Below are 21,354 nucleotides of genomic sequence, written 5' to 3'. Positions count from 1 at the left end.
AAAGGAAAGGTACCTGTAACTAACTCCTCTGTGCATCACCTTCACAACAAAACATTAAAAACCGAAGCAAGTTAGAAGCAAAATAGAAATAACAAATCACCTTAGAGGCCAAACCAAGGCAGCTCTGGAAGGTTTGTGGCAGGCTGAAGAGTTCAACCAAACTAGACACCCTGCCCAGACATACATAAATCAGAAATCTGTTCGGATGGAGAACACTTGTATCACCACTTGGGCCAACTCTCTGAAGCTCAGACTTATGTGGACAAGGTGAAAGAGGTTTGCGCAAAGTCTTCCAGTCTTTATAGAATTGGGAGTATTGAGCATGACTGTCAGAAAGGGCAAGCAAGGCTAAACTGTAAAAAAAAATGAAATGGATAATGTGTGTTCTGTGAAGGCTCTGGTAAGGAAGGCAAAACACCCAGAATTTACCACTGGATGGGCCATAGCCAGCTATCATCTGGATTCCTACCCACCAACTCAAAACCCAACGGATGCCATTGAGTTGAATTCTGACAATCAGTACATTAAAGTCCTCTTGGTTCAGAAAATCCAAAACATGAATGAAGATGAAAGACAGAAACCAGTTGAAGAAATATCCAGGAACAACAGATGTGTTATATGGAGGTCCAAAGCTTTCAGAGATCAAGAGGCTCTGGACAAATCAATAGGGCTACTTAAAACGATTTAGAATGCCAAACAATGCCAAACGTGCTGGGAAAACAACATGAGCTGATCAGTGCTTACTGCGTTCTCATATTGGCTGCTGATATTGATCCAAAGTTCTCCTAATGAGTACAGGAGTGAAGGCAACAAATGGGAAAAGAAGTTTCTGGAACAGAACAAGCTATAGATAGATCATTTAAAGAAAGCCGATGAGCTCAATGTGAATTTTATTCTTGTTAGTATTTTTGCCTGCCATCACAAGTCAGTACACAGAAGCAGTTTTACTTCCAAAAAAATTCTGTAGCCAGGCGCTGGGGGCTCATGCCTGTAATCCTAGCTACTCAGGAGGCTGAGATCTGAGGATCATGGTTCAAAGCTAGCCTGGGCATGAAAATCCATAAGACTCCTCTGTCCAATAATCCACCAGGAAACTGGAAGTGCCACTGTGGCTCAAGTGGTAGAGCACTAGTTTTGAGCTGAAGAGCTCAGGGACATCACCCAAACCCAGAGTTCAAGCCCCATGATTGAAAAAAAAAATTCAGTAACAAACTTGTTGCTGTATCAAAACAACTGCTCCATCGGCTCTATCAAATGATTTTCAGCTCTATCAGATGAAATGCAAAGACAAAGCCCTCAAGCATTTTAAAGAGGGTGTGAAAATACACCAGACTCAAACAAGAAAGCAAACATAGAAAGCAAACTGCAAAAGGTTGCTCAAACATGACTTTCTGGAAATGAAGCCAATAAGGAAACTTGTCTTATCATTTCTTAGAAGTTAGATGGAGAAGTAGAGCAAACAGATAAAGATTGACATGGATGCAAACACCAGAAGCCATGTACGTTTCCCATCATCAGATGACACGAGAATGAAGAATAAGGACCTGATGATGCCCATTAGCCACCTGCCATCCCTAAAGCTGGATGGAAGTTGAAACCCCTCCACCAACTCACCGTGCCAAGTTTTTAACTGGAATGATATGTGTGAGGACATTAGTCATTGTCATGAATCAGTATTATGGGGAAATCTTTCTGCCCCAGATATGAGCACCTGAATTGCTGAATCATGGAGAAGGAGCACGTGGGGCCTGTATCCAAGAGCTTAGTGAACAGCCTGTTCCCTCTTCTGTCTCTCAGATGAAATGACATTCTTTACTCACTATCAATGGGATGATGAGGATTTAGACTTATTTATCTGTTTATGTTTGTGTAAACTAGCTAGATCTTTCATCTCTGTGTTGTTTCCCTGTTGTTTAGATCATTTTTCTTAAAATTCTTCACGGCCTAAGTTCTTATTATTCATTTATGTTCCACATTAAACGAATATTAAAGGGCCCATAATCTAGAGAGGAGTTAGTATATTATTATTACTACCGTTATTGTTGACCACTCTATTGTTATTTTCTCTGTGTGTCTTTCTCCAGAACTCAGTGTCAAAGAGTGGCAGGCAGAAGAAGGCTCTGTGGTACAGCATCTGGAGCAGCAAGGAGGGAGAGAAGTCCGGGTGGATTTTGTAGCGTCTCCGCGCAGGCACCCAGGGGCACAGGATGTCCAGCAGCACGAAAGGCAGGCAGAAGCCCATGAAGGTGGTGATCATGAGGGTGACCAAGAAGAATTGTGATACACTGAGGGTCTACAGAAGGGCTGCAGACACAGTTGGCAAGAGCTACCAGAGATCAAGAGCTAGGAGCTGTTGTAACAGTCATGGCCAGAGAAGGTGGTGTTTTAAGAAGAGCTGACAGAAACCAGCTACTTTTTATACTGAATTCAACTCAGTGACAGATTATCAACTATGAGAAATTTCCCAAAATTTTAAGTTGCCCAAGATGGGCATAAAAAGGCAACTGAGTAGATTAAAATGTGAGAAGAAATCGATTGTCAGAATGAGTTTTTCATACCCCTGTGGTATTTTTTAATAGACTATAAGATGACAATCGGTTTGAGACCCTAACTTAATATATAGTCGCAGTCAGACAAAAAAAACAAGCTAGATTATGCGCTTCTAATTTTATCTAATGAGAATTGATCATTTTTAATATCATGATTTCTTTCATATGAAAGTATCAATTTACAGCACGTTAGCCAACACCTCTTTCTATGGCTCTCATTGGTAATTCTTCATGAGATCTATCATTTCAACATATATCCTCCAGTAGGCATCCAAGCCCAAGATGAAGTCAATATGGTTATAATCAGGAATTTCCTTGTGGTACACCAAGTTAGTGATCTGAGGCAGTAAGATGTTGACGTCACTGGTATCTGCCAGTGTATCATGACCCCCGTTCCACAGGGCAGTGGGCACAGGCATGTCTTTCACATTGTACCTGGGAGGGACACTCTACAGTAAAAAAAGAAAGATTCATTATAATTTTTCACAGGGCAGTAAATAATCCCCATAAACACTGTCTAATATGTCTGATTCGAGAATAACTAACTCGGTTTAAAAAATCTCTTGCAGTTTCTTTTCAGGTTGCAGAATACAAAGAAATTCAACCCCCAAGGAAAAGAGGTGAGCTACAGAGTTGCTGCCCAAAACTGTATAGGTAAGGCCTAAAGAAACCCCAGCATGGGAAACCCTGTTCCCCTCAGATGCACACACAGAGCTGAAGGCCCAAGTAAAAGGAAGAGCTAGACCCTCCTATTTTCTCCTTTTGAATGGAAGACACAAGTTGGGAAAATCCAACCTCAGTGGAGAATGGAATAAGAAAAGCACAGATGAAATAATTCTCACATTAGGGTATTAGGTACTTAAAGACACTAATTCTATTGGTACAGAGAAGTACTTACACAATGTCCAAGATACCTCAGCTAGCAAGCTTGCACTCGACCTAGAACTACTAGATTCTACCATATCCATGCTAATGGATATGAATAATTCATGACTCTTATTTAGAGTCAAGGAAAGGAGGGAGAAAGGCCAGTCCACAACACCAACTGCAAACCTGTGAGCTTCTGGAGAGGACAGAGGGGAAGCAAATACTACCCAGGCATTCCTTAGTATCTAAGCACAGCCAGAATCTCAGTAAGGCAGGCTGGTTTCCTAGATGGGTAATTTTGGGGATCCATTTACAAGAAAAGGCAGAAACCTTTACCTGGTTGTAGCGTAGGTAGTTCTTGGCTTTGCTTCCCCAATCAAAGGCTTGAAACCTGTGAAATTTGAAAATCTGAAAGGAAGATAATTTGGGGGGTAAGTGAAAGTGCAAGTTGAGTTAACATCAGAGATTGGTGGAGTTCACCAGGTCTCAGAATTGAGCGTTATATCAAAATACAAATTTATTTTTTATTTTCAAATCTTTAGTTAAAATAAGATGAAATGATTCCATTCCAACTTATACTATGGCTCAATTCCTCACTGTATGATTAGGAAAAATAGCAACTTTAAGGCATAGGAGAGCAGCTACATACAAATGCTTTGAGGTTATATAAATATTTTATTATTGTGATTGTTATTGTTATTTTGCTAGTCCTGTCGTTTGAAAACAGGCCTTATAGTTAATTCATGTAGAAAAATGTTTTACTATTAGAGACATGCCTTCCACCCATTTTCATTTAGTATATTTTTGCGGTAGTATTCTCAATATTTAAGTCTAGAGTCAGCCTTACACCACAATCCTCCTACCTCTCATTCACGTTCTCTGGAATTATTCGCATGTGACATCAGGCAAGCAATAGATTATCTTTCTTTACACAAATATTTTCCAATAAAATTTTTATCATATGCTTCCTGGAGGAGCTAGTGGTTTTACGTGGAGACACAGCACCCTGATGACGATTCAGAAGTGATAGACCTCGTGTGCTACTAAGTACCGTGTTATGACATCACTGAGTGACATCATAGCAATCCAGGTGTCAAAGGATGCTCTGTGATGTTCACACAATGACAAGACTGCCTAGTGGTGTATTTCTCAAAATGTACCTGTGCTTGGAGATGGAGATTGTATTTACACATCATTATATTATATATATATACACACATACATATATAGCCTCTATTTTTTAAATTGTATTATCTGCTAGTATATCAATTATTTTCTTGATTGAATCATTTTTCATGTAGTCTAGTTATGGAGTCTTTAAATTGTACCACATCCAGTATATCTCTTACTAGTTTCACGTACTAGAGCTGTCCAAATATGTTGCCCATGAAAATTAAAGTTACGCCTATTTAGAAGAGTATGATATCATTATTTTAAGAAAAGTTATTTATTTTTGAAATGTTAAGCCATACTTCCTGTACACCTCAAAATTAAAAATATGTCAATAATCAAACCTGAGATTGACAAATCAAATAAAGTTATCATGTTTGGTCATATATCACCTTATTTTTGAAAAGTGAGCCTTTTTTTAACAGAAATATCTTTAATTTATGTGATCTTTCAGTTCTCAATTGCATATAGTTTGTGCAATCTTTCACTTCTTAATTGCATACAATTCTGTTTGATGACATAGAAATGGCCCCTACCAAACCAGAAAGTACACTTAGCAAAAGATAGCACAGTGCATTGGTTCCATCTATTCCTTAATTGCCGGTGCAAATACACCAGTATAAACTCCCCTGCCGAAGAGTACAGATATCGAATCCCTACATTGCCTCACACGCCTTCAGCAACATTTATATGATACCCCCAAAGTAAGAACCCTGCAACACAGAGTTCAGACTGCACTTGATCTCAGTGTTCAGAGTCACCAGGGACTTCAAGCTACCTACTTGAAAGGGTATCTCCAAAGCAAAGAAGGGTGAAAGTTACTGAGAGGAACAAAAGCCTTGAAATAACTGGCAGTCTCACAATGATCATGTGCTACATCAATACATGAAACAGTAGGTCCTGGTTATAAATATAAGAAATTTTTCAGTTCATTCAGTTTCTACAGAACAATGCAGGTAACTTCTATCAATAAATCACAGTGGAGCTGGTGGCTCATTTCTCTATTACAGTTACTCAAGAGGCTGAGATCTGGGGAATGGGATTCAAAGTCAACTTGGACAGTAAAATCTATGAGACGTTTATTAATCAGTAAAAAGCTAAAAGTGGAGCTGTGGCTTAATGGATAGAGTGCCAGCCTTGAGCAAAGAAGACCAATGAGAACACATAACCCTGAGTTCAAGAGTTCAAGCCCTAGTACACACACACACACACACACACACACACACACACACACACACACACACACAGAGAGAGAGAGAGAGAGAGAGAGAGAGAGAGAGAGAGAGAGAGAGAGAGCTCAATAAGCTCTATCTTTATTAACACCTTAATAGCGGTGACTTATACTATAAAGATATACTTAGATATTGCATCCTATGAAGAGAAAAAAGTACTTGGGGTTCTGTGAAGGAAGGAGGAATTCGAGCTAATAGCCTCTGGCTTAATGTGGGCTATCTCTGAAGTAAATGCAGTTCATAAGAAAATTGTAAAAAAAAAAAATACTCCAAATTCCAATGCAGAGAAAAGGATTCGGTTTGGAGATTGTTAATCCCCCTTATGTAAGCATAAAGTAAACCTTACCACATACTGTGAATAAAAGGGCTTTAACAGGAACCTGAAGCTTGACACTCAAGTGAGAAGACCCTTCAATGTTCTCCCTGAAACGAAAGACTACACCTTGTCAACTTCCAGGCCCTAGGCTTCTCAGAGGAAGGCTCTGCCTCTCCCGGCAGTCACCAAGGCTTCCTCTTGGACATAGTGGTGGTCCCTGGAAAAGGACCACAGGATGGGGAAAAAAAGAACTCGAGGAAACTGATCCTGTACACACAGAGGCCTAGCGCAGAACACAGGAAGGGAAAAGACCAGCTTCACTACAGAGTATCTGGCTTTTGAAATATTCGTCAGGCACTTTCTAGGATGGTTAGTCAAAGGCTACAAAACTCACAGCTGGGCCAAGACCTCAGCCTGCAGACTTTGACTTGGCCAATAGCTGGACAAAATAATCAGTAATCAATTCAAAAAGAAGCTTGTAGCCAAGACAACCACTGTACCATAAACGCAGTATCCAGTGACACTGGACATCAGAGTGTGGCTGGCACACCAAAGAGTGAAGCGATATCGTTCTGTAACATAAACACAGCCCTACGGTGGCTGTGGTTTCAGAATTCCGAAGGCAAGGGCAGGTGAAATCAGGATGGTTACTGTTGTTTTGCCAAGGGGATGTGATGTGCCATGCTTAGGTTTGAGAAAAGCTGGAGGGAGAGAGGTAGGTCAGTGAATGCTTGCTACCTTTCAACAAGTAGATTTCCCCAATCCCAGCTGCCCTCCTCACAGGCCTACCTGCTTCCAGTGTAAAATGTCTTGCACAGAAGTTCCAGCAGGAGTGTGTGCCCCATACACATCCATTCTTGACTGTACAGTACACAAGATGAATTAAAGAATAAAAATGTTTAAAGGGATACTGAAAATCAACACATTTTGTCTTTCAAAGAATTAATACCCGGGTCTTTGTGTATGCTAGGCAAGCACTCTACCACTAAGCCAAACTCCCGGCCCGTCACAAAGAATTAATAACTACAGAACTACAATCTCATCCAATATATGAGATTAGGGTGGAAAAAGAATTCTCTGACTATAAATATGGCCAATAAAATATGAATAAGTTTAGAGTGAGTGTGGAACAATACAAGTTACAATCACGGACCATTTTTACTTTTCTTCTTTATGCTTTCCTGAACTAACAAAATTGTACATGGCAATCACTTTTCCTTTAATAATGAGACAAAAGTGATCTTACTTTGAAAGATTCGCTACAGCTTTTACTCCAGAATTGTTGTTTTGAAACAGGGTCTGGTAAGTAGCCAAGGTTGACCTCATACTTATGATCCACATGCCCTAGTGTCACAGTTCCTAAGATTACATGAAGGGGGCACAACTAGCTTCATTTCTGAATTTTCAAACCTATTTTCAAAATTCAGTATTAAAAATTGCACACAGGTTTATAAAGACAAGGTTATTTCTAGTGAATGATTTTTGCAGTTAATAAAACAAATATATGCAACATATATGTAAAGTACATCCATAATACATATTTATTGCATAATACACATGTACATATTAATATGTGTATATGTGTATATTTGCATATGTAAGTATGGTATATATACATGTACATATATATGTGTGTATATAAAAGGTAAACTCCAAATTTAAACACATATTTGTTTTTAAAAATACGTAAATACAGTGGTTTGAATGGTGACGTGTTCTCTTATTCAACTCTCCACAGAGGTTCAGTATAGGACACTGCCCCAGGAGGACAGATGCTGCCATGACCACTTGCTGAAAAATCACTTGTTCCTCTTTCTAAAATGCCCTTCACAGTGATAAAAGGTCATTGCTGGATCTCCCACATCATCCAAAAAACACATTCAAATCATAAAACTGCTGACTGATTAAATCTTTCTGTCATTATACATACCATATTTAAATTCTTCTCATCAAATCCAAACATGAGAAACAACAAATTACCACAAATTTCTCTCAGAACATCATGGGGACAAAAGTGGGTAGTAAGCCACTTCGTGACTGGATTCTCAGGAAGAAATTCTTTGTGTCCAAATACATCCTTAAAAAAATATAAAGAAACCCAAGACTATTTCAGCATTTCCTGCTGAGATTGAAGCTTCTACAGCTCCCTACAGAAGCACAGACCCACAAACCTCTTTACCAGCAGCTTTAGGAGCAAAATGGAGAATAGTTGACACTCAAACCAGGATAGTAAAACAAATACAGATATGTTAGAGACATCGACTTCAATTTCAAGAGTGAAAATATAGAAAATTAAGTTTATAGTAGGCATTTATACGGGGCAAGAGCCTCAACTCTTGGTTGTAGGGCCAACTGGAGTTAGTTTACAGGGTTGGCTGGTAATGACCTCTGGAGAGTCAGTGAAGGGATTGATCAGCGCTATTCTAGTGTATATGTATACCAATATGAGCCACAGACAGTCCCTTCTGGGGATTTTAAGTGGGTTTTTTACTTACAGTTGTACAATATGTTTAATGCAAAATTAATATTTTAATCATTTTTATGTGTTCAGTCCAGTTGCAGTAAGTATATGCACACAATTGTGGGAAAATCATCATTATCCATTTCCAGAATATTCTCATCCTCCCAACTGAAAACTCTCATTCTGTTAACTATACTGTTTCATCCTCATCCTCCTGCCCCCATCATTGCATGTTATAAGAAATGTTTTATTGAAACAACTACATTATCTGTTTCCCCTGGCTGTGCTCATTTCACATGGGTAAAATGGAATTCTTACAAAAGACACCAGGTGACCTATCTAATAGTTTAGAAAAGAAGGTGGCCATAACCCTTGTCTACAGTATCCCTATCCAGTGGTCAGTAAATCTGTGATCAGGTGCTACCAGCGTAATCATTATGTTCTTAAGACATGTGGTATGCAACCGAAAGTGGGAGAAATCACTTTCTGCATTCAAATAAATTCTAACTCCTATTCATATGTTCCACCTAGAGGTCCACGTGGGGAAGATAGTTTAAGGGGTGAAATCATGACTTCTGAAAAAACAAATGAACAAACAAAACACAGAGTTCTTAATTATTATCTTAGAGTGCCCTTACTTGGAGATAGGGCCTTTTTAGAAGAATAAAGCAAAAAGAGATGCCCTTATGGAAAAGGGAAATTTGGACATGGAGATAGATAGGCACAGAAAGAAAACAAGAGGAAGGTAGAAATTGGAATGATGCTTCCACCAACAGGAATGGCTAGAGATTACCAACAACTAGCAGTAGGGTTAGGCATGGAACAGACTTGTCCACATAGCTCTAGCAAACTAATACAAGCGGGTGTATAAGTATAAATGAATATCAGATTTGAGGACTACAGTGTCCTTTCACAATCTTCACAACACAGGGCAGTCACTGGGTACAGTGACTATGAGGCTGAGGTTTCTGGCAGCAAACATCATGCTCCTTTGGACCAAACTTTTCTTTTATAAGTAATAGGGGTACACCCTAAAATACTGATGATTAGCACAGCATGATAACTATACAAGTCAGTGACAGTTGCATATTGTCATTATCCAATGTTATGCACTATATGTAAGTGTATTGCTAGACTTTTCGATAAGACTGGTAATACAGTAGGTTGGTTTACACCAGCACCACCACGTATAATAGGTTGAATTGTGACTTCACTAGATGACAGGAAACACTCAGCTCTACTATGACCTAGCAGAGTCATGACCCAACTGTCATCCCTTATTGAATGGAAGCACATTACATGCTGCATGACCATGTAGCTTCCTGGACAAGACTTCAAGTGTGTACATATGTATGTATAAATGTATAAAACATTGAATGCAAGAACAAAGGGTCCTCTAGGATATAGAAACAAAAGCCATATAATGAGTGATTGTTGTCCTTAATGTACTATGTTATCTCTCATCTCTTTTGCTATCCCTTGATTATCTCATATTGTTTCAGTATCTTACTTTGTTATCTGATATATTGGATTTATTTGTATTTGGTTATTTGAAATTGGATAGGGAAGGGGGAAAAACAAGATGAGGGGTGGGGGTGGGGAGAGGGAAATGGGGACCAAGACATGAGAAAGGGTATCAACGTATGTGAATTAATGTACCTTCTATCTGGCAAATATAATGTAACCCTTCTATTAATTACAATAAAAAATATTTGAAAAAAAAAGAACAAAGGGTCTTCTGTTTGCAGGGGGCTTAAAACACCTTCTCATGAATGCTGTTTCCTCCTGGAATAGAACTTGGGTGGACCTGGAAAGATAGGGGCAAGGGCGGAGCGTGTTGGCCATATTGGAGAATATAATTGATCACTGTCTTTAGATCATCTCCATGTGACAAACTGTGAAAATTGTTCTCATCCTTCTCCCGTAAACTACCCACTGTTATGCAAGAGCTCACTTCTTGGAATAAAAGGCTAGTCCAGCTCATGTTTAAACACTTCCTCTATAGTGGCTAGAAAGCTGGACTAGCACATAAGGTGTGAGTACCCACAGATTCTGGATTCACAATTGCTAGGCCTCCACGGGCCTCCAGGCATATCAAGTAGGGGTGAAGAAAGAAGAGAAACCCATTGCTCTGCTAAGAGCAAACTCAGAGAAGGATAGCATAGTCTCCCTCCAAAGAGCAGTGCTTCAATCTGAAGAGGATATCTGTTGGGAGGAGAAAGGTGGGGACAAATACCTCAAGGAAAATGTCGGGCAAGAATCCTAACTTGGTTAGAGGGCTGGAACTGAAATCCAGTGAGACCACAGGACCCAAGGCAAAGAATATTTTGATTTTTTTGGCCAGATCAGGAATCTGTGAAAAACCTATAAAACCTGCAGAAACAAAAGGAAGATAAGAGGAATCCCATCTTCTGAGAATTTTCTTCTCAGAAAAGGCAGGAGAGTTCAAGAATCATGTGGGAGTCCCTGGAATAACACCCAGAGAAAGGGGGGGCTGCACTGCCCTGAGGAGGAGGCAGAGCTCCTGAAATGAGGCCCTGACCGGCTGCAAACATGGAATTTAATCAAACTACAAAATCAAGGCATTGCCAAGTGCTTGTCTTCAGTGTAAATTTAGAAATGCCTGGAAAGAAATCCAGGAGAGGAGATCCACAAAATCTTTCCATTTTCTTTAACAATGTGCATTGTAGGTCTTTAACATTTCAAGAGCTCTGCTGGGAATGTCTCTAATCCCCTGGCCCTCTCTCCATCCCAAATTCATAAACCATCCAGATTGATACCCATCACCCAAGGGGAACTCAAATTAAAATCCCTAGCTTTAAAATAATATTGCTGAGGGGCCGTGAGTTTGGCCTATTGTAGGCCTATTGCCTAGCATGCACAAAGACCAGGGTTTGATTTGTAGGTACCACATAGATAAAAAAAAAGCCGGAAGTGGTACTATGGGTCAAGTGGTAGGGCTCTAGCCTTAAGAAAGCCCAAGGACAGTGCTCAGACCCTGAGCTGAAGCCCCAGGACTGGCCAAAATAATATATATGATATATATTATATATCATACATATATATATACACATGTATGTATATATATCATTACTGCATACATACCGATGGTGGTGCCTTGAGAATGACCCACATAATACAACTGCTCTTGGCCAGTTTTACTCAGAATATAGTCAACAGAAGCTAGGAGGTCATATTTTGCCATCTCATCAAAACTATAATCCAAAAGCCAACAAATAAGAATTCATTCATTAAAATGATACACAAACAGAAGACTATACAAATACAAATCTTGGATAATGAGGTGTAATCATATAAAGAACTGGGTAAGCCAGCCCTGAGCTCAAAAAATAAACATTACCTAGCATGACAGAAATGTCCCTGGATTCCATTCCATAGGCGCCTGTCTGTGACCCTAATTTTCTCTATACTGTTTTAGTGGCTGTATTTGGCTGCAACCATGTTTATGCATGAAGTTGTAGTTGTTTAGTCACATTTTAGTGTGTTAATATACCACATTCTCATTGCCTATTTATTATACTGATGGCTGGAATACATTTGGGTAGTATCCAGTTTTTCACTATCACAAACAGGTGACAATAAACATGCTATGTGTGATGTGTTTCTAATAGTTGCATTTCTCACAATTATTTATAGGAATACAAGTGTAGTAAAAAAGGTTGTACATATTAGGAACTAGGAATCCCAGTTACATATATCTTTTGGTAGAAGTTCTTATTCTTGAGTTTCATGTCCTTAGAGTGATTCTGGTTGTATAAATGGAAGGCAAGACTAGAGATACCCAGAATTCTGACCTTTCCTAAAATCTCAGACATCAAGCTGCAACCTAAAACCAGGTAGGCAGGTACATGAGTCTGTGGAGGGTAGGGCGTGTGTGTGTGTGTGTGTGTGTGTGTGTGTGTGTGTGTGTGTGTGTGTATAGCATCATGATCAGATGTGTCGATTGTTCCCATATATTTCAGAATGTGCCAGGCTCTGGGGAGGTTCTTCACCTGTGTTTTCTATCAGCCTTCCATAAACCTTATGTTCGTTATCCCCATGTCATAAATAATCAGATGCCAGAATTTATGTGATGCATCTAGTGTCATATGACACCTGCTGATAAATCCAGAAGTAAGAGACAGAAAAGTTTCTGAAAGAAAGAAAAATAAACACCTGGGAACTGTTTTTATGGAGAGAGAAAGGGTACCTGACTCCATATTTCCCACAACACAAGGAGTATCAAATACCCAACTGAATCTAATTATTCATGTAATTATATCTAAGTTACCTTAATATTCATCATTAATTACTGGCAAGAAGTAGAACTTTCAAAAGATACCAGTCTTTTCTCATACAACTTCACAGGAATTAATTTATGGATGGCCTCTTCTGCTGAATTCTTGTGTATCTGCCTGTTGTTTAAGTGTTAGAGAAATAATCCCAAGTCATAATCAACTGCAATGTACCTGAAAGCCCAGAATTCATCCTGAGAAACGGAGAGAGTCTTGTGTTTCCGAGACCACGTGTTTCCTCTGCTGTTCCCCAACCACACATCAAAGCCGGCATCGGCAAGGATAAAGCCCAGGCTGTTGGTGTCGATGTTTGCGACCCAGTTACTGGAATCGGCTAACAAAGCATGCTGAAGATAGACAACTGGTTTGGGAACTGAAAAACATTCAGGTTTAAGGATGGTAACTATAAACAAACATGATATCTTAGTGAACACAGAATTGTTTTACAAAATACCCAAACAAATACTGAACTTGAAATAAATTATAATATTGAGATGGCATTTCCCAACTTTAAACAGTAGTGAAAATATAGAACTATAATTGGACTATTTTGTGTGTGTATGTATATGTATGTATACGTATGTGTGTATGTGTCTGTGTGTTTTTAAGGCTAAAGTTGGGGCCTGAGTGCTGTCTTGTAGCTTTTTGTTAATCCAGTGCTTTGCCACTTGAGCTATAGCTCTATTCTAGCCTTTTTTCAGTTAATTGAAAAATAAGTATCTCATGAACTTTCCTGTATTTAAACCATGATCCTCAGAACTCAGCCTCCTGAATAGCAAGAACTACAGGTGAAACCTGCCAGTTCCTGGCTAGAAAAGAAACACTTACTTAACCATCCAAAATATTTTACTTGGTTTTAACAAAGTGCAATGTGTTTCTACAGTTTGTTCCAATAGTTACATTTCTCACACTTATTTATGAGAAAATAAACTAAGCAAAACCAGTTATACATGTCAGGCCATGGTAATACCAGCGACATATTAGGCTGGGATCTGAGGATTAAGGTTCAAAGCCAGCTTGGGTAGAAAAGTCTGTGACTCCATCTCAAATTGAAATGCCGCACGTGAGTAATACAGCAACAGCCATTGAGTAGTCAAGCCAAGTGAATGTGACACCGGCGTATACACACTATTCAAAAAAAATACTACTGTACTACAATGAGATGACACTTGATGCCTAAAGAGCTAAAATATGAAAACTGACACTACCAACTGGTGGAAAGAATGGAGAATGATAGGAATTCACATCATTCCTGGTAGGAAGAAAAATGGCAGAGGTACTTGGTAAATAATTTGGTCATTTCTTACAGAAGCAAACATATTCTTATCATATTATCTTGTAATCATGCTCCCTGATGCTTTACCAAAAGGAATTGAAAATGAATATCCACACAGAAACCTGCAAATGGTACCCTTAACTGCAACTTCTAAGATTTTCAAACAAAAAGGAAATATATGAGATGAACTTCCATAAGTCAATCAGTAGATAAACATATCCAGATAATAGAGTGAAGCCTAACCCTAATAAGAAATGAATTATCAAGCTATGAAAAGACATAGAAGAACCTTAAATGCCATACTGCCATGTGAAAATGAAACTCTGAAAGGTAGTAATTGTGATATGGTGGAAAACTTAGAGAGATGATCAAAAGATCAGAGGTCTTCAAGAGTTAGGAAGAAGGCAGAATATACAGGCAAAACAATGAAAAGTGCCAACAGTGAAGCTATGAATCCATATATCATAATACAGTTATAGCAGAGTCATTATTTATTGTTCCAATCCATAGAAAAGACTGAGAGAAATCTTCAGAGTAAACTATGAACTCTAGGTGGCAAAAATGTGTTAATTAAAATTTAGCAATTAATAACAAATATATAATTGAAGGATGTTCATAAAAGGGGCAATGGGCAATTCTTTGCCTATTAATGTTTGTGGTAACTCTCTTCAGGATCAAAAAAGATTGTATGTCCTTAGATACGCAGTTCTGCTTATCATTTTTGCTATGAACCTAAAATCTCTCTAAAAATGTAAATCTTAGTGGTACTGTGGCTCAAGTGGTAGAATGCTAGCTTTGAGAAAGCTCAAGGACAATGCCCAGGCCCTGAGTTTAAGCCCCAAGAATGGCAGATAGATAGATAGATAGATAGATAGATAGATAGATAGATAGATAATAAAAACATTAAGGGTGACAATAAACAAGACATACTGTATTTATTACCCGCTTTCTTAAATGACAACTCTTGTACAGCTATTTAAGATTTATTTAAGATAACTTTAAAAAATTAAGTTGAATCCAAGCCACTCAGGAAATAGAGATCTGAGATTTTAGGTCCAAATTGTCAGGTTATCTTTTGAGGCCACAGAACAGTACATTCATTCACTAACACTCCAGACTTGCAAAAGAACAAAATTTATATCCAATTGGGTCTTGAGCAGATACCTTGACTCTGTCACCTTATTTTGTACCATCTGCTCCACCATTAATTACTTTTAAAGCACCCCCCGCAGGTAATTCTAGCATTCTTTCAGGTCCATTATTAATACTTCCGATTGTGGGCAAGGTCTGAGTCTTTAGTTTGGGCTAGCTAAGGACTCCCACCTTAAGGTTGTCCAGTAACTGTCTATAGCAGACTTTATACTTTGGTCAAATGGAGCACTGAGGAAGCAGGCTCACAGGCTTGGAGGCAGTGGGAAACTTTGAGGTTACTAGAACTGATGCTTCCAGTCAGCCCTGCCAAGTCTAAGTTACCCACAAAGGGATAATTCGTTGTGATGTCCTCTAAACAACCTGCCTTAATTTGGGCTTTCTGATTGTGTGAAGACAGAGCGATTTGCTTTGGTCACAAGATCTGGACACAATGAAAATTAGACAATAACATAAAAATGATCTAAACTGGGCACCTTCCAGTCTTCAATTCAGCATGACCTGAAAAGGAACAGAGCACTTGAAAGGTCCAAATCCTCACACTTAACGAACACTCCAATGATCCAGAAATTGTTCTGAGGTCCCTTATATTCCAGCCTTTGTCTGACTCCACTCTTAAGCCCGTTAGGTTAATCATGCTGCAATCTACACCAAATCCTTCTGCTTAGCAAAACTCCCCAAACACCACACCTCAACACTTTCCCAAAAGCTCTCTTGGACTTTAATTCTATTGAAAAAAAAACCTCTCCTTTGTCCTCTGCAGGCTCTACTACCTAGCTCTCCATTACAGGGCTGCTAGATGGGGGCAGGGTAGAAAGGAAACTCTGTCCCTGTCTCCCTGCTCTTCCCTATTCATATCTTCCAACATTCCTCCCCACCTCACAAGCTTCTCAAAGCCTATTTCTCACCTCACAGGCCTGGGATCCCATTCTTCCTTTAAAAACTTTGTAACTATTTCCACAGAGAGAAAAGTGGTTCCCCACCTCCCTCTGGATTGAGGACAGACCCTATTTGCTTGGCTCTGCAAACACTTTTCTACTGATTAGACTAAGTACTTTCTTTTCATCAAACAATATTTCCTTGGGATAACTCAATTGCATAGATCTCTCCTTTCCATTTCTTCTAGGTGCTGCCCCCACCTTCCTTCAGTGTAGCTACCAGATGCTGCTTTCTCTATCTATCAGACCTACAAGTCTGTTTTTTTCCATATCACATAATATAAATATATCTTGACATAAAGAACATTTACAAAGGGGGCTGCAATGTAGCTCAATAACAAAGTACTTGCCTAGTAAGTGCAGTATCTTAGGTTCAATCTCCAATACCAACAGAGAAAAGACAAACGTTAAGGAATATATACAAATCATAAAAATGAATAAACATATTTATGTGACTGAATTGGCTGTTATTTCAACGCTTACCTAAAGGTTATTGTAATATCACTGAGGTAAAAGGAGTTCCTCATTTCGTCTCTATTAACATAACTACTTGATGTAATTAAGCTTCTCAAGTTTGAACAAAGACACACACACACACACACACACACACGCACGCACGCACGCGCGCGCACACACACACACACACACGCACGCACGCGCGCGCACACACACACACTCACACACACAAAGAATACAGCCTTAATGATAATTTAAAAAAAGTTACCATTTGTCTGTTCATGGGAACAATCTTTAAATGGTCACTTTTAACTAACTATGAAAAAACTATAATGTCAATTGTTGCTGTTTAATATTTCTAAGCCTCAAGTATATAACTACTTCAGATACGAATTTAAAAGGACATTATCATACGAATCAGGTCCCCTCTAAATCAATGATACCACACGAAACAGGTTTGAGTCCATGCATTTTTCATGGTAATAAAAAAAAAGATTTCATGACATCTATGATGCTGTGTCAATCGTAACTAGCATTGTAAAACACTGTATAAACAGAAATAACTAGATTGTTTAATCAGTTATTGTTAGGAACCTCACCCTGCATATCCTTATGTCTTTTGTGATTATAGATGTAATCTTCAGGAGCATTTGCAGTTAGGTTTATGTAAGGTGGCCTCAGAAGTGTCAGTTCTTCATCTTAGCTTAAGGAAGCTGAGCTGGGGTGAGATACCTGTTGAAATCTCTATTGCTTAATTTAGTGGCCACTTTTGCATCCTACTGGCACAGACTAAAATGTGACCTGCCAGCAGCTATTCCCCCATGGATCAGAAATAACAGAACTATATCCTCCAACCCATAAAACCAACTGACACATCTACTCACAGCAATGAGAAAAATAAAAAAAAGACATAAAGATAAACTTCTGGAAATAAAGTTTATCCTGATCATGAGTGTGCATATAAAGACAGTTGAAAAAGTACTCAGAGAAGAGGAGATGTCAGATTCCAAATGGAATCACTTTTAAAGATAACTGAAGCCAAGGAGTTAAGAATAATGGCTCCTGAGAATGGCTAATACTCTTGTCTGTCTACTTTTCTACATGACAGGGTTTTTGTACGACTGCCCTTCCTTCACATTTTATTTCTATAAACACACAGAAAACTGGAGACTCCACCACTTCAAAGATTACTTACTCAACATGGCTTAGGAACACCCCAAATTAGATGTCTATCTTTACTTATTTTGTCTTCACCCTTCTGACCTCTTCTTTCTCTGTGGCATCCTACAGATTCTTCCTAACCAACTGGACAGGTGTTGGCACCTTGGTTTACTTGTTTCCCTCAAAATCACTCTTCTCAGATGACCAAGTCCTGTCATTCTCCTGATGGCCTCCATTTCACTCTTGGCCACAAATCAAGCGAGGCAACACAAGCCTTTCCTCTTCTGGCTGCAGTCAAGGGTCACAGTGGATAAGGTCCTGGGATACCAGATGCTAGTACCCCTCAAATACTCTATCAATCTCTTTTGACAGCCTTTCAAACATCAGTAGATAACATGCTCACCTGCCATAACTGACCTCCAGAGAGGAACATTCCTGGGAAGCCAGGCTACTTCAGACTGCAGCGGAATGGACTTACTTAGAGCAGCAAAGGGTAGAATCAGTGTCTTCTTGCAGAAGGAAGGCTGCCTTTTAGTAAATGAGACTGGCATGTACTGTAGAGAACAAAGGAGCTCAAAGTCCTCACTTCCCAGCTCAGAAAACTAACAGCCAACTACAAAGACTGCAGCTCTTTCTCTCCAGCTAGCTCACTTGTGTGACATCAACACCGGAACCTCTACTTATATCAGGCCTAGTGATGTTTGGTCCATACATTACTAAACTTGCCACCAATTTTTTTTCCAATATCTGAGTCCTTTTTTTACAGCTATCAATACCAAACATATAGACAATATTCCTCTCAAATGGCTCCTCAGCTCCTGCACTAAGAACATCTAACCTCTTGCTATTAATCTAGTACTCCACCACTGACAGCCTTCTTCCTCTGCAGGAGATAGCCAGAGAACCTTCCTCTCCCCCCTCCTATCCTACCTGTACTCATAAGTAATAAAAGCAAAAGTCAGTTATATGAGGTCCAAATGTTCACATGTCCTTATCTTCAGTCCACAGAACAGTGCCTTGATTTACTGGCACTCTCACCTTGCCCTCTTTCCTAGGCCAGATAACTTTATGTGGCAGGCACCAGATCAAAATCTACTGCCAGTTTAATCTTTGGGCAGATATCCTGGCTTGACTCTCTCTGTCTTCAGCTGTTTCCTTATTTCCTATCACTTGTCCCACCTTTGATTACTTTCAAACTACCTCCTCTAGCTATGTCTAGCATTCTTTCAGACCCACTATAAATACGTTAGATTGTAAGCAAGAAGTGAATCTCTAAGGTTAGCTGGAAGAGTCCCCTTGCAGGTTTTCTGTGCTGGTGTAGAGCCATCTCTTTGTTTAGTTTTTTTCCTCACCTTTTTGTCTTCTTTGTCCATCAAACAGGATCTCACCTGAGATAGGGAAATATCAGGAAACATAAAAACAAGACTACGAAATGGAAATAACCTGAGCCCAAGCTCCTTCCAGTAGACCATTCACTAAACAACCTTGTCATCTTACTAAACACAAAGAAGTACATTAAATGCATGTATGGCAACAACCCAGTGAAATTCTTTGTGCATATATTAAAATATGTTAATAAAGCCAACATTACATTGACCATCAGTCAAACAGATGTGGTGCAACACAGATTCTTGTCATGTTTAGATGAGACATCATCCCTGCAGAGTGGAGACAGAACTTACAGCCGGTGGTTTCAATTTACGTTTCCTACTCTGAGGACAGTATATACTTCTCATTCCCCCACAAAGAAAACATGACCAATAGCCTGTAGCAAAGGCAGTGATAAGAAGTAAATGGACCATTGTGTTCAACCTATCCTAGTTACACACATAGAAGTGATGGAAGACCCACAGTGAGGAAAACACAGGGCAGGAGTCAGGGCAGCCCTAGGTCTGCACTGAGGCCCCTAATGCTTCTTCCCAGCACATGTAACACCCCAAGACTCATGCTTTCTTTCTGCAGATTCCAAGGCCAGGCACCTGGGGCTGCATCAGTGTGATACACACACAGTCCAGGACCCTCACTGCTACTTGCTGTGCAGATAGATAGATGATCCTGCAAGGATTATAGGAAATACAGAGTATTCTCACAACATGTTTAGTGAGATTCCCAGCTCCAGCTGGCACTTGAGGACTCTTCTGTCTTACCACAGAAAACACCATACCTTGGTCAGAATGGCTCTTTTTCCCATGAGGGATTCGGTGAATTCCCAGAATATAGCCATCCTTTGTCTCCACGAAGTGTTCCTCACCAGGGTATCCCCAGTGTCGTATCATTTGGATCTGGGAGGAGAAAAGACAGCACACATGCTATGCACAGAATCTGATCCAATGTCCCACATTAGGAGGCAACGGAGAGAACAGCACTTCAGAACATTCTCCAGGTTGTATTCAAGAAATCAGCTGCTGCTGACCTTTGTGTCTCTTCCATGTAAAACTAAATGTTCCATCCTTCCAATATACGACTATACTTTATTTTCATCATTCAAGCATATTCTGCACCAATTGTATCTAATATTAGCATGTTGCTTGGATTTGAGCCTCCATTCTATCTTGGCTACCTGGCAAAAGAAGCACTTCTTTCCTTTCTCAATATGCTAACTAACACTGCCCTGGTTTTCAAGGTTCTATCCTAGGAAATCAAACAGAAAAATAATTCAATTCATTTTCATCAACAGATGAAAAACAATTACACTAGAATGTCCAAGTGAAGTTAAACAAAAATGCATACACACACACACACACACACACACACACACACACACACACACACTCCTTGAAACTTAACCCTATGACCCCCATTATCAGGCTATTAAATTTTCTAAGTCTCTCAGCTGATTCTTCAGCTGGTTTGCTTCATCTACTTTAGAACTATTGTTTGCTTAAATAAACTCTATTTCTCTGATATTTTAGACCTCAATGTACTTTCAACATTTTTAATTAACATAAGAACAATAACTTCAAAATGCTTAATCTATTTTTATTTCTCCTAACAATTTTTCCAGACACTTTAACTTCTGTGATGAAACATGGCCCCACTCTTACTGTTCATTAAAAAAAATTCTGTGAGTCAAAAATGAAATTGATCAATTAAAAACTATTTTTAAGAAGTGCATGGTCTTAAACAATTACAAGGTACATTCTTTATATATGACACATTCCAGACTCAAGATACAGAGAAACTGAAAAACATAATGAGTTATAAAGAGATCACAGTTACAGCTTCATGCAGCCATGTAAGTAAAGGAACAACCTCTGCCATCCTTGCATGTTAAAAGCACATGCCTTGGAAAAACTTACCACAGTCATGTTTGCTTCAGGATTCACAGCTGACACCTTTCCTCTGCTCCCTTGGGAGTGCAGGACCCCCAGGACCACACAGACCAGCAACTCCAACAAGTACATTCTCATCTACAGAAAGTAATCAATCAATTATGACTTGTCCTGAATTTCACTACAGCTTACTGTGCTCACAAAAAGTTCTG

The 21,354-nt window shown here is 39.2% G+C and overlaps 1 protein-coding gene across 2 annotated transcripts; it reads right to left on the bottom strand.

The window, feature by feature from the left end:
* Positions 1 to 2,729: 2,729 nt before the first annotated feature.
* On the bottom strand, positions 2,730 to 21,280 carry LOC150054101 (lysosomal acid lipase/cholesteryl ester hydrolase-like). Of its 2 annotated transcripts, none has more exons than XM_090346302.1 (9): positions 21,170 to 21,280; positions 20,035 to 20,152; positions 13,060 to 13,263; positions 11,701 to 11,826; positions 10,832 to 10,968; positions 8,065 to 8,211; positions 6,924 to 6,995; positions 3,753 to 3,824; positions 2,730 to 2,998 (listed from the first exon to the last, which is right to left on the bottom strand). In XM_090346302.1, the coding sequence occupies exons 1-9, from the start codon at positions 21,278 to 21,280 to the stop codon at positions 2,765 to 2,767; spliced, it is 1,221 nt and encodes a 406-aa protein (XP_090202428.1). In that variant the 3' UTR covers positions 2,730 to 2,764. The 2 variants fall into 2 exon arrangements, with proteins under 2 accessions (XP_090202428.1, XP_090202429.1); XM_090346303.1 differs by having other exon boundaries at positions 11,701 to 11,810; positions 13,065 to 13,263.
* Between the last annotated feature and the right edge of the window lie 74 nt (positions 21,281 to 21,354).

Source organism: Megascapheus bottae, chromosome 15, assembly GCF_031878675.1.
Source record: "Megascapheus bottae isolate mThoBot1 chromosome 15, mThoBot2.hap1, whole genome shotgun sequence".
Classification (NCBI taxonomy): Eukaryota; Metazoa; Chordata; class Mammalia; order Rodentia; family Geomyidae; genus Megascapheus; species Megascapheus bottae.
Note: the sequence above shows the minus strand (reverse complement) of the source record. Positions and strands in the feature narration are given on the sequence as shown.